Raw genomic sequence first — 14,065 nt, 5'->3', positions numbered from 1 at the left:
GCCGTCTCTTACCCTTTTTTTTTTTTTTTTTATACAAGTAACCCTGCTGGTCATAAAAATAACTTTTTCTAACTCCAGGAGTGCCATCGGTTAATATGTTTATCTAAGTGTAGGGTACTTTTCCTTGCTTTACCCCTATAGCTAAAAGTACTTTAATTAGCCTATATGCATTTATGGTGCAATTAATACATTTCGTATCAATCCATGTAAATTTTTAACCTGAGCAATGCCCTGTAACTTTAATTCAGCGTGTGCAGCACAGCAAAAATAGACTCGGTGCGGAAACAATCGCTGCGATGCTGCAGACGCACCGCTCGGAACGCATCGAGTGAACGCTCAACATGGGAAAGGAAAAAAAAACGCACTGCAAACGGAGTATGTGTGAAACAGGTGTGGAATAGTAAATGTAGTTTGTAATTATACATGCTTCTGTGACAGCTTTGTATAATTGATGTTTTGTTATGCAATGTTAGCCGTTTAATGCACTCAGTATCCTATAGGCTACATTTGGTTTTCCATATAGGCTATTCAAATCATTAAACTAAGCTTAAATCATTAAAAACTGACAGGCTACATTCATATGTATTTTTGTATTTAGGCCTATTGTATTTATTTTTTAATAATGCTGTTTAAGACAATATAGGCCTACATTTAGCGCCATCCCCTGACCATTATAATGTGACGAATTCATTAAAGAATATATTATTTTTTATTTAATTCTGAGAGAACATTCCACCACGGCTGTTTTTCGTGACTTTTCCCTCTGTGAAATTAAGTGTCGGCAACAGCAAACAACGGTGATAGCTCATTTAAAGGTAATGAAAAATATCGATACTAAGGTGCGTTTTATTTACCAGTGGTTTTGTTTATTTAACAACAATACTAATAATAATGCGTACAATATGCATTGAATGGACGAATAACCTTTGTTAGCGAGTAATCGTGTAGGTTAGAACTATTTTCCTGCTCATCTGAACACGCAAATGTTGCAAGACAGAACCATCACAGAGAGCAAAGCGTTCACTCACTTCTGACAGTGCATTCAAACAGGGCTGCGTTTCCCAAAAGTATCATAAGAAAGCATTAAAGCTTTTGGGAACGGCAGCCCTGAACAATGCTTATCAGAGGGAAGGAAAAAAAAAACCATATGTGTTTGAGTTATTTCACAATAAATAAATTGAAACTGTAGCCTACATAGTTTGTGCAATTACATTTATTTAAATTGAACTCTGAAAGATAATACTGATCATGTTCTATTCTGTAATGGTAATAGAAATCATACACTGTCAGAATAAAAAAAATTGCATTTTATGCATGCAACAGCCTGTCACTGGCAGTCCCTTATGAAAATGAACCAGGGTTTTACTAAAGTGACCATAGTTCAACTGTAGTATTTGTAGATTTGCATCATGTGTAAACAAAAAACATATTTGAACCATGTGTAAACAAAAATATAACCTAATAAGTTACAATTAAGGCGTATTGAATGTTAAAATGTGTTTTAAACAAAGTTAAGTGGTTATCATTACCCATTTTACTCTTAGTAATTTAATAATTTAATAAACTTCGTATTTTAAAAGTTTAGTTTAGAAGTTTCGTATCGGTATCGATATTGACAATACTGGCCTTTAAAAGTATCGGTGTCGTATCGAAAACAAAATAAGTGGTATCGCCCATCCCTAGTGTCGGCAACAGCAAGCAACGGTGATAGTTCATTTAAAGGTCATGTCACCGCTAGATTGGACTAGTTTGGACAGTCACGATAAATGGAGTCGAGGAGTCGATTCCATCGACTCCATTAGTGGGAGTCGGAGTCGACGCCGAAAAACCTGGAACCGAACACCCCTAGTTGTCACCACCTAATGGTGTAACAATGTAACCTGCAGAAAGAGTCAGTGAAACATGACCACCACTAACATAGAGACTGAAAGCTTATCTGGAACACAAACAATCAAAAGTCCCAATGCTGTTGGAATGCCACTCGGCCAATCAAATTCAAGAACCAGAACTAATCATTGTAGAGATAAGATGTCATATATTTATGTAAGGAATAATTGACAACGGGCCATTGAATTCTTAGAAAATAATGCACCTCGTGTATGCATTATTTTCTAAGAATTCAGCGGACCGAAGTCAAATTATTCCACTTATACCACGGTTACCACACCTCAAGACATCATTCAGATGATATATTTCAAGGCATTTGTCCGGTTTTTCTACTTAAAGGGGTCATATGATGCGATTTCAAGTTTTCCTTTCTCTTTGGAGTGTTACAAACTGATTGTGCATAGATAAGATCCCTGAAGTTGCAAAGACTAAAGTCTCAAAACCAAAGAGATATTCTTTATCAAAGTTAAGACTCTGCCACGCCCCCCTAAAACGGCTCGTTCTAACACGCCCCCACATATCTACCTCACTATGTGGAAATATTTGCATAATGCAGCCCAAATGTGCACGCAAAGAAAGAAGGCGTGGTATCAGTAATCGCAGTTAGTGTTGAAGCAGCCATGTCAGGGAGAAGCTGTGTGTTTCTAGGCGAAAGCAAAAGCACTTTATTTGGCCTGCCGAAAGTAGATGCATTTAGGAATCTTTAAGATCACTTACAACAGAACAGCAATGCATTTTATGGACGACCGTTTCATGAACCTAGGAGAGGAGATAATTCTGACTTTGCTATGACAATCTGGCGCTTCTGAATCAGCTACTGTTTTGTTATTAGTTTAAGTATTTGCTATTGACCTCCCATCTCTCTCTCATATAGTTATGAGAGAGAGATGGGAGGGATTACCTTTGTGAGTCTGTGCGTCTCTCAAAAGTATTCGGCAGCAATGTCTCTAGTAATAGTGAAACTTTATGTTCATTGTCTTCGCAAACAGCTCCGTTGTTACCTCGCTTGTGAGAAGTCATGTAGTTTTTAAGTTGTTAAACTATGTTACTGATAAAATCGTCAGAGTAGCGCTAACAACATTAGCGTGTATGTTGGCGTGTGTGCAAACTGTATTTGCGTCTGTGAGGGTAACTTAAGAGAGCGGGAGAAATAGAGTATGTGCTTTCCATACATAATAAAACTTAATTTTGTGGCAAAAACATTGAAAATGATCTGTCGTTTTTATCCTATTGTTTACTATATTTATTTGTTTGGCCAGTGTAGTTGTGGGTTTTGGCTCTTTTGCTGTTTTAGGCTGTAAAGGACCTTTGAAATAACTCGTTTCGTTTGGCGAAGTGATATGGACATGTAATGTAAAAAATAACTTCTAATTTGTTTGGCAAAGTGATATGGACATGTAATGCGGTCAAGACCTGCCTGGAACTACGTTCGCCATGCGTTTCCCTGAAAATAATTCCCTGAAATAAAAACCTTAGAACGTTCGTCAGCCAATCAGATTCAAGCATTCAACGGCCCCCGTAGTATAAAATTACATATTAATCTTCCATGAACTCACATAGTCAGTAGTGTAAAAACTCACTGGAAAACATGGCTTGTGTATTTTAAGCTTGTAAATAATACTGTTTTACTGATAAGCAAGAGTTAAGGCCACAAACGTGCCTGTTATTCTGTGATGATCTTTGAAAATAATCTGTGATAATTTGTTTATATATATTTGTTTTGTATGTATTCACAGTGTTCATTTTATTGACTTAAAAAATTGAATAACACTCTATATAATAATTTTCTTTTACTAAATTGAAAACGGTTGTTCAAATGTAGTGTGCTGTTTTCATTTAATAATTATTTTTATTTACTGCAATTACCAACAAGGATTTAATGTGTGTAGTTGCAGCTGGGTCGTGTCACACGTGTGCAGAAACATAGGAAGATTCTCAGAGCTGCACGGAATTTGGACCCTGAAACACTCATCATTGAGTATAGAGGCAAAGTCATGCTCAGACAGCAGTTTGAAGTCAATGGACATTTTTTCAAAAAGTAAGTGTGTATGTGTGATTGCATCTGTGTATATTGTTGAACATCTAGTTGATCTTATCTTAATAATTCGATTTGAATCAGGGTCCATTTTGTAAAATTAGTCAAATGTATCTTGTTTGTAAAACATATATTGCAAATTGAGAGTTTTTCCTAATTCCTTCTGTTGACTCCACTCCAGGCCATATCCATTTGTCCTGTTCTACTCCAAGTTCAACGAAGTGGAGATGTGTGTGGATGCCCGAACATTTGGCAATGATGCACGGTTTATCAGAAGATCATGCACACCCAATGCTGAGGTGTGAGACTAATTTGTTGAATGCTAACTTTTAACGTAGGGTTGCTTCACTTAAAGTGCGTCTGTTCATAATTTCTTTGCTCAGTTCCAGCCTGACTAAATTTGACTCATATTATATTTCTTTTGTCCTGTATACACTAACTCACAGGTGCGGCACATGATAGCAGAGGGGATGATTCACCTGTGTATCTACGCTGTTGCTCAAATTTCAAAAGATTCTGAAGTCACAATCGGCTTTGACTACGAGTTTAGCTGCTGGTTAGTCACTCAAATTCGTTTCTTGACATTTATTATTAATTCTAAATAAACTGTGATATGATGTGTATTGACACTTTTTCTCTAATTTTCCCCACAGTAATTATAAAGTGGATTGTGCATGTCAGAAGGGCAATCAGGACTGTCCTGTGCAGAGACACAATCTCCGCCCCCTTCAACTGCTATCCCCCCAGTCTTCAAACTTTGCCCTGCCTGGAGCAGAAACACGGAGGAGACGAGCCCGACGCAGAGAAATGGAAGAGGACAGGCTCGTAACTGGTGTATCTGATGAAAGCAACCACCTGCTGGAAGATGCAAATGAGACACTGGGAGTTAGCGATACAGAGGTATGTGTTCATGGAAAAACAATCGTAAATGCCTACTTGCTTTTTGCAGCTGCTTTGCTTTGCCATGTAATGATAATGATGATCTCACATGATGATGAAGCTGATCTTGTTTTGTGCTACAGGATGCTCTTATGGACAGAGTGAAGTTGGAGAATGGAGAGGAGGAGTTAGACGAGAATGGAGCACTAATACCAAACAGACGTGTAAGCTTTAATTAGAGGAGAACAGTGATGAATCAATAAATGCTGTTTATTTTATTTAAAAAAGAACAGGAATTGTTAGATTTCGACTTGATCACATTTTAAAACAGTAAGTTGTTAATGTTTTGTGCCTTCGTTTGATTACTTCAGTTTTTGATTAATTTTTTTTTTTTAAATTTTCTGGATTAATAAAGACAACAGAATTTCTGAAAAAATAAAACATTTCATAGGGCCCTATTACTGTAAAAATTGCAATAAATGATGGATAAGACATGCTTTTTGATTATATAATTAAATAAAATTGAATTATTAATCAAAATGCATGTAAAATTTTTATTTTTGTTAAACTTATTTTTTTATTATTTAGTTTAGTTTAATTTAAATTAATTAGGCATGATTTTTTTTATTACTAAAATTTAATTTAATCATCAAAACAGAATCCAGGAAAATTAAAATGCCAAAAAAGAAGAATGGAAAAAACTGAAAGCTTTCCAAAAAATGGTATTTGGGGGGGAAAAAAACTATATGGATTTTACAGGGCCCTATATTCACCATATCAATCCCTTATTCCTTTTGCCTCCTTCAGTCTCGTGATGAAAGCAAGGCAGAGGCCATAATGCACATGTTTGAGAACCTTGATAGGACAAAGAAACGTGGTCAGGGCACAGCGCAGGCTACACCTGAAGAAACCAAACTGGAAGCAGGGGAGGCAGAAGTCCCCTCACTTACAGCAGGAAACTGTGTTCCAAATACAGGAGCAGGTGGAGGAATCAGTACAAGGCGCACCTCCTTTGCTGCTGTGGTATTTCATTTTTTTTCTCCTTTTCTCAACTTTAACTTGGTTGTGTTTCATAATGGTTGTGTGTTTTTACACGCTTTCACTGCCTCTTCATTAGGAAACAGCAGATATTGACTCTGAAAAGCCCCCTGCTGCACCCAGTCCTGCCCCTAAAGCGCAACCTGCCCGCAGTTCCAAACCACGTCCTAAGAGCCGCATCTCCAGGTACCGCTCCAGTTCAGCCCAGCGTGCTCGAAGACAGCGGCAAGCTCTTTCTCAGCAATTATCAGAGGGAGTTTTCGTGGGCGGTGAAGAAGACAGTGCAGGGGCAGGCCTCAGGGAGCAGGGCCAGGAAGAGGGAGCTCCAAACTGTGGGAATCTCCAGGATGGAGAACTATGTGGAGCCGCCACTTCAGGGATGGGTAGTAAGACTAATGTCAGATACCCAAAAACCAAAAAGGTGAGTTCATCTTGCACTGTAAATCCTACACAGGGTAATTGTCATGTATTTCTTGCCATAAGTCATGAGGAGAACTGCAGTGTTGTACACTTAATACAATTAATTCATTCATGTTCTCCAAATGCATGTTCTGTGTAGGGTTGTAGGGATGCTGGATCCAATCCCAGTGTCTCGGGATTTAGGCAGGGAAACACTTTAGCACTATTGAAAAGCAAAATCTTTTTTTTTTGCCTGGCAAAGTTTTAACCCAGTATAATAAGAGGAGATTGATTTTTAGGGCGGGATTTAAATTTTGTCCATCAGGAATAGGTTAGATTGTTGTCATTTGCTATTGCTGCGATCTCATGCATGTACATGTAATCAGAGAAGAGATGTCATTGCAAGAGGGGAATTTTACATGAATTTAAAAAAATTAATGTGCATGGATAAATTTATTAAAAAAAAATGCAATATACAAAAAAAAAAAAATCTCAGTTTTTATTTCATTGTGACTAAAATCGGCATAAAAATGGAAGTTGTCTTTTTTCCCTATTGTGATGTACTGTATATCCGAGTGAAGCGACTTTTCAAACAAGAAAAAATGTAGCTCGGGATTTTGTCCATCAGAAATTGATTGGATGGTTGGATTGTCATTTGCTAACTGCTGCGATGTCATGTGAGTGACACGTTTCTTGAAGGGAGGGATTGTAGGCTAGTATTGAGCCAAGTGTACACTTCATCAGAGATGTTATTGCGATGAGGAGGGCAATTTGTTTTTGATGAAAAATGGCACATAAATTAAAAATGATATGCATGGATAAATCATTTATAAGTAACACTCAAATATTCCATTAAAATATTCCTCTTTGATTTTGTGGTGACTTTTAAAAAAAATATAAATCTTTATATTATTAAAATTATTTTTATATATATTTTATATTATATAAAATTTATCTTTATATTATTCCTGTTTAACACTGTAAAGCTGCTTTGGTGCAATCTGTACTGTATACAGCACTATATAAATATAAAGTTGACTTGACTGTGGTCGGCTATGTTTCAGAGCTGTAAATGTAGTAATGTATTATTTATGTCTTCATTCTCTCTTTGTAGTACCTGGTGACGGAGTGGTTAAATGACAAGGTTCCAGAGCGGGTGGAGGAGTCTGTGGAACGCCCTTTACGCATCACCACTGACCCTACAGTCCTGGCCACCACCCTCAACATGCTGCCAGGACTATCTCATTCACCTCTCATCTGTACTACCCCCAAACACTATGTTCGTTTTGGTTCACCCTTTAACCCAGAAAGACGCCGGCGACCCTGTATGATTGACCCTGCTTATGGTTCTTGCAAGAAGGTTAGAATGAGTTACTGAACAAGTGAATTAACGTAAATACGCTGCTCTACAGTGGCATTCGAATTTCCCCAGAAAATACATTTTTTGATTTCTCTAGTGTAGATTTTTGGTGCTTTTTTAAAGATGTAGATTAAATTGTAGCTGAATTGCTCAAAGACTTGGTTGTCTGACCTTAAGTTTGTATTGGGGCTCATATTTGTTATTGCTGCTGCATAGCATGGCTTTGTGTATGTCTGTCTGAGCAGAGGTGGATGAAACAAGCGCTGGATGAGAGCATGTTATCTGGCCTATTGGAAGATGGAACAGAGTCCAATTCTTCCCACAAAAGTAACACCAGCAGCACTAGCAGCTCTCAACCGTTCAAACCTGGTAATGGCTCTTACTCCACTGTTTAGACAGCAGAATGTGAATTACAAGCCTTGGTTTCATAGATTTGGGGTTTTAACGAGTGTTTTTTGATGTTGCCCTTTGTTCAGAGCTGACAGGACCATTTAAGAAGAGGAAATTGAAGTGTTCATCAGAAACGGCAGCTCCACCTTCTGAACTCTTGTTACGACCATTGTCCCCCATCACCCCACCTCTGCCCTCTGAACTTCCCATGACGCCTCTTCATTCGCTCATGACTCCCTGCTCGCTTTATTTAGGTGGGGAAGTGGAGAAGCTGAATGCTACCATGCTTTCTTACTCTCCTCTCACATCCCGACCTGCCAGCCGCTGCAATACACCTCTACAGTTTGAGGTGAACAAATGAACACACACACACACACACAGAGTTCTCTCTCAATATAGCAGCTTGTAGAGATTTGCTGTAGTGATAGAAAACATAGTAGCTGTATATATGACTTGGTTCTTTTTCACAGAATATCTCTTCTCCTGAGGCCTCTCCTGTGCACAGATCAGAATCTCTGACTCCAGAAGTAAATTTAAGTTCTCTTACACATGCATGAAAGTGTTATTGCTTGATTGTAATATACACTACAAAAAAAGGCTTATCTTACTTAGTATTTTTGTCTTGTTTCTAGTCAAAATATCTAAAAATTCTTAAATTAAGATGCATTTACTAGATAAGCAAATTGACGTAAGATATTTAGTCTTGTTTCCGGGGGGGGAACTAAATTAAGTCCATTTTGCTTAAAACAAGTAAAATTATCTGCCAGTGGGGTAAGTAAAATACTCTTGTTTTAAGAATATTTTACTTCTTAAAACAAAATACTAAGTAAGATAAGCCTTTTTTTTTTTTTGCAGTGTAGCATGTTCAAGTTTGGATTGGAAGATGTGTTGATGAAGTAGTTTGACTAAAATTAAGATAACTGCTAAGTTAAGTTTTCTAGATTAAAAAAAACAGTGTGCCAATAAGCATGTGTTAATATTATTTGATGGACCTGCGCTAACATGATTAATAAAAACTGTAACGAATGTGTTGGTCATTGTTAGGTAATATTAATAAATGTATTAACTAACAATAACTAATGGGACCTTATTGTAAAGTGTTACCCATCAAAATACTTTTGAGTGTTCATCAGGAAAGTTGTTCATTCGTTTTAATGATCTCACTCTTTTTTTCTGTTCAGCCCTGTTTGCGACCAGACTTCACTTCACGGGTCACTGCCTTCCCTGACTTTTCCACAAGCCGGGGAAGCCCAGCTCCTATGTCAGATGACTTCTCACTTGCTGCTCCAGACTCTCTGAATGGATCTGGTGGTGGGACTCCCCGCAGCTCAGCTGTTGTGTCCAGTCTATGTGACTCTTCCTTGGTTTCACATGCCAGTGAGGCACAGGCCAGAGAACAGGCCTTTAGGACAGAATTTAACCTCATTTACACCTGCTCTCCCCTCAATGCTAATCTACCCACTGGTCCAGTAAGTGACAGACACTTCCCACAATCAGAGGGAGGCTTGTCCACGGCTGACTCCGACTTAAGCACAATGTGCTGCCAGGGGCTGCTGATGGAAGCAGGGTCTAGCTCTGGCTCTCTCTCAATGTATCTGGACACACAGTTTGGAGGTGGATATTCAGAGCGCAGCACATCCCCCAACCCTAGCAATCCACCACAGAAGAAGAAGGCAAGTCCTACGGTCACATCCTCCATTTCTAAGTTGTTTGTTTTTCCTTTAGTATGTGCAGGATGATGATGATGTATCATCCAATATATTATTGTTGAAATAAAAATAATTTGTTCATTTAGTTCTTAAAACACAACATAAAAATAGATAAAAGGGGACCATCTTGCCCCACTACAGCTACAGGGGTAAGATGACCCACATGGGTACAAACTTTTTTTCCCCCCCAATACCATCTAAATTAAATCTTTTGTTTAGATCTTCTGTTTGGAAATCTTCTTCTTACACTGTTACCCTACCAATGTGCTTCTCCCTTAGCATCATCCCATCTTTACAAATGTAATTAACAGAGGATATTTCTTGACTTGGTGTAATGTAAAGAAATAACTGCTGGACTATAAACTGAAACTGTTTATTCCAAAAGAACTATTCTTAAAGCTTAGAAAAACCTAGGCGGTTTAATTCCTTTTTCTCGTGTACTTTTAAATCATGAAGGGTGGTCCTCTATCTTGCATGAAACTCTTGCTCTGTCTTTGATTTGCTCCCTGTTTCTCGCTTCCTCCTCTTCGCTCTTAAAACTCTTGCAAAATCTTTCTTTCCACCCTTTTCTCAAGGCAGAGGGTCATGGTGAGTGCTGGTAGTCAGCTGGCTGGCTTGTCTGGGTACCAGGCATTAGCTGTAAGGGGCCAGTTCAAGCCAGGGCAGAACATGGTGAATATCACATAAGTGGCCTCCATCTAGAAGTGTGCATGTCCATAACATTTGCATCTCCAGATGATGTACTCCTTCATCTGTATTGAGCAAATTGAGCAAAAAAAGTTAACTGCTGCAGAGCCAGTTGTATTCATTCAAAGACACCAGTGCTTTCATTGTCTAATCTAAAAGCAATTCTCATGGTGAATATGTCTGTATGTTTGTGTGGGTTTTTCTTTGCCGTTGTTATGAAGTCTAGAATTTTAGTTAAAAAATCTTTTCTCATGGTCTGATGTTATTTTTACAAGTTGTTCTAGCTGAAAGAAAACACTTTTTAATTTTATTAAACAGCTTTTGATTGGGATAATACGAGCATTTAATGTGGTGTTTTTCTGAATAGCAGTGTTGGGTGATAATGCATGCTGTGTCTTTCTCATACCCATTGAAGTTATAGATGATGTCATTCTACATCAAATGATCATGCATGAGTTGCTTTATGTGAACGTGAATGTTACTATGCATGCGTGTACTAAGAAATGATACTGAAGGACAGAACTGCATGCCTATTCGTCATCCATATGCATCTTTTAGTCACTTATATTCTTTATTTCCATGTAGGTCTCTCTGCTGGAGTACAGGGAAAGAAAGAAAGGGCCAAGGGACCCAGCGCCTCACGTCACAAACCTCAGCTCCATTTTTCCTCGCACAGAGTCTCCAGGACAGCCGCGCACGCATTTTCAGCCTTCAATCTCTCCGCACAATTCGTTCTCTCCAGAACGACAAGCTTTCCCACAGATAGAGGAGGTCAGTCCTCCTGGCATCAGGTCTGGAAACCACACACAGACCACAGTGCTGGGCAGACCAGAGTCCAACCACTGGTGAGAAAAGAACACCGAATCATGCCAACCTATGTCAACAGTTCTGCTCAGTGTTATCTTATTGTTTTCACACTGTTGTGGTTATTGTTAAGCTTTTGAATTAGTTTTTAAATTTACATTTTCAGTTTTATTTTATTCTAAATAAAAACATGAAAGCCCACACACAATATCCTTCAAGAAAAAAAATCTTCAAAAGTCTTTATTCATAAAAATAAAAAGTGCACAGGGCAAAGACAAAACATTTTGTTGTTGTTGTATTTTTGTATTTTTCTGGCCTGTGAATAAAGACTTCTGAAGAATTGTTCTTGAAGAACATTGTGTACAGGCTTTTTGTGCATTTTTACTGTGATCAAATTTTTTGGGCCTACGCACTAGAGAAATGTAATTGCATAAACCTCGGTGTTTGGTGCTGTTGTTCACATTGCATTGTTTTTTGGTAAATTTTATGTGCATTTTTAATTTTTATTCATGTTTTTATTTTTATTTTTATTTAGGTTTAATATTTTTATTTTAGTTTCCGTTTTTATTTCTAGTTATTCAGGGGTTCAGTTTGTTTTTCATCAAATATTTATATTTTGCTTGGTTTTATCTTTATTTCAATTAATTTAATAAACCTGATCCTGTTAAATACTAGCTCTTCATACACATTCTCACAGATTGCTAATGAACAGTCGTCATGAATGTGACCTGCTGTGACTTTCTGTCTGTGTCTATCAGGATGGTCCCTACATCAGTTGAGCGGTTGAGGGAGGGACAGAGTGCTCTGGAGCGTGTTCTGAGGGGTAATCTGAACATAGAGCGTGCCCTTAATAGAGGAGATGCTGGAATTAATGACCAAATCAGCAGTCGTGCCACGAGCTCTGGTATGATTTGAATTTTTTATTGTGTTTGTTTTCTGTTCGATAACAGTCAAGTATGCTTTTAGCAGCAGAGTTTGACTAATTCTCTTTGTCTTGTCAGATGCTGTTGAGATGGACAGGTTTGATCTTCAAAGCTCATCTCTGGCCTCTCCCTTAAAAAGTCCTTCGCTTCATCAACATCAGGTAGAATGTTCACGATGCACAACGGAGGAAAAAAAGATTTAACATGTATTTGAGAAAATGTTATGGAATTCATACACTACCAGTCAAAAGTTGATTAAGATTGGAGTAATTAAGATTTAGTTTTTTGTTTTGAAAGATATCTCTTATGCTAACAATGACTGCTGCTCAAGTATTCAATCTATATGTATGTGTGTGTATATATATATATATATATACAGTGGGTACGGAAAGTATTCAGACCCCCTTAAATTTTTCACTCTTTGTTATATTGCAGCCATTTGCTAAAATCATTTAAGTTAATTTTTTTTCCTCATTAATGTACACACAGCACCCCATATATAACAAAGAGTGAAAAATTTAAGGGGGTCTGAATACTTTCCGTACCCACTGTATATATATACACACAGTGCCTTGCGAATGTATTTATACCCCTTCATTTTTTTTTCACGTTTTATGTTGCTGTCTTGTTAAACTGCCTTAAAGTACTTTTTTCCACATCAATCTACACTCCAAACACCATATTGACAAAGCAAAAACAGAACTGTCACAACTTCTTAAATGTATTAAAAAATAATAAACTGAAATAAGTACATTGCATAAGTATTAATACCCTTAACTGAATATTTAGCTGAAGCACTTTTACAGTCTCAAGTCTTTTTTGTTTGATGTGACAAGCTTTGCACATCAGCATTTGGCAATTATCTGCTATTCTTCTCCTCGCCTCTGTACCTCTCAAGCTCTGTCAGGTTGGATGGGCCAGACGCACATTTTCAGGTTTCTCCAGAAATATTTGATTGGGTTCAAGCCCAGGCTGTGGCTGAATGCAAGGAGTGCAAGAACATTCACAGAGTTGTCTATAAGCCACTCTTGCGGTGTGTGTAGGGTCATTGTCCTGTTGGAAGGTGAACTTTCTGCTCAGTCTGAGATTCTGAGTGCTCTGGACTGGGTTTTCATTAAGGCTATCTAAGCATGTGTGTTTTCATGTGTCTTCACTGAGGAGAGGATTGAGTTTGGCCATGATGTTTGTCCTTCAGTAGGTTTCTCCTATCTCCGTATATGATCATGGAGCTCAACTAGAGTGACCATCAGGTTCTTGGTCACCACACCAACCAAAGCCCTTTTCCATCAATTGCTCAGTTTGGCAAGGATGTCAGTTCTAGGAAGAGTCCTGGTTGTTTCAAACTTCTTTCATTAAGGGTAACAGAGACTACATGCTTCTGTGAACCTTCAATGAAGCAGAATTTTTTTTCTGAACTCTTCCCCAGATGTGTGGCTTGATGCAAACCTGTTTCTGAGCTCTACAGGCAGTTCTTTTGACCTCAGGGCTTGGTTTTTGCTCTGATATGCATTATCAGCTGTTAGACCTTTTAAGATGTGTGTGCCTTTCCAAATCATACCCAATAAATTGAATTTACCACAGGTTGTTTTCACTCGAAGTGTAGTAACATCTACAAGCAATATGAATGGTCCTGATCTAAATTTCAACTGTTCCAGATAAGGGTATGAATACTTGCATGCAATGGAATCATAATAGTTTTTTATTTTTAATAAATTTGCAAAGATGTTAAAAACATGTTTTTTGCTTTACCATTTTGGTGTATAGATTGATGTGAAAAAACTAATTTAAAGCAGTTTAACATAAGGCAGCAACATAACAAAACGTGAAAAGACTGAAGGGGTATGAATACTTTCGCAAGGCACTGTGTTTTGTGATTGTAGTATTGTGGAAGATTTTAATTAATCAAAATATAAATTATTCAAGTATAATCAATGTGAATATAGCCATTTATGTA

At 37.7% G+C, this 14,065-nt stretch overlaps 1 protein-coding gene across 3 annotated transcripts in view; it reads left to right on the top strand.

The window, feature by feature from the left end:
• LOC107716898 (SET domain-containing protein 5-like) overlaps positions 1-14,065 on the top strand; it is a 40,438-nt gene that overhangs the window by 22,226 nt on the left and 4,147 nt on the right. For all 3 annotated transcript variants that reach the window (XM_016523516.1, XM_016523515.1, XM_016523514.1), the window contains exons 8-22: positions 3,777-3,925; positions 4,104-4,221; positions 4,369-4,478; positions 4,576-4,822; positions 4,945-5,025; positions 5,609-5,824; positions 5,919-6,260; positions 7,353-7,598; positions 7,844-7,967; positions 8,075-8,337; positions 8,459-8,515; positions 9,170-9,661; positions 10,970-11,229; positions 11,947-12,092; positions 12,190-12,272. In XM_016523516.1, the coding sequence (XP_016379002.1) occupies positions 3,777-3,925; positions 4,104-4,221; positions 4,369-4,478; positions 4,576-4,822; positions 4,945-5,025; positions 5,609-5,824; positions 5,919-6,260; positions 7,353-7,598; positions 7,844-7,967; positions 8,075-8,337; positions 8,459-8,515; positions 9,170-9,661; positions 10,970-11,229; positions 11,947-12,092; positions 12,190-12,272 (2,934 nt within the window). The remainder of the gene's footprint in view (positions 1-3,776; positions 3,926-4,103; positions 4,222-4,368; positions 4,479-4,575; positions 4,823-4,944; positions 5,026-5,608; positions 5,825-5,918; positions 6,261-7,352; positions 7,599-7,843; positions 7,968-8,074; positions 8,338-8,458; positions 8,516-9,169; positions 9,662-10,969; positions 11,230-11,946; positions 12,093-12,189; positions 12,273-14,065) is intronic.

This window comes from Sinocyclocheilus rhinocerous, unplaced genomic scaffold (assembly GCF_001515625.1).
Source record: "Sinocyclocheilus rhinocerous isolate Xijiao unplaced genomic scaffold, SAMN03320098_v1.1 scaffold59, whole genome shotgun sequence".
NCBI classification, from domain to species: Eukaryota; Metazoa; Chordata; class Actinopteri; order Cypriniformes; family Cyprinidae; genus Sinocyclocheilus; species Sinocyclocheilus rhinocerous.
Note: the sequence above shows the minus strand (reverse complement) of the source record. Positions and strands in the feature narration are given on the sequence as shown.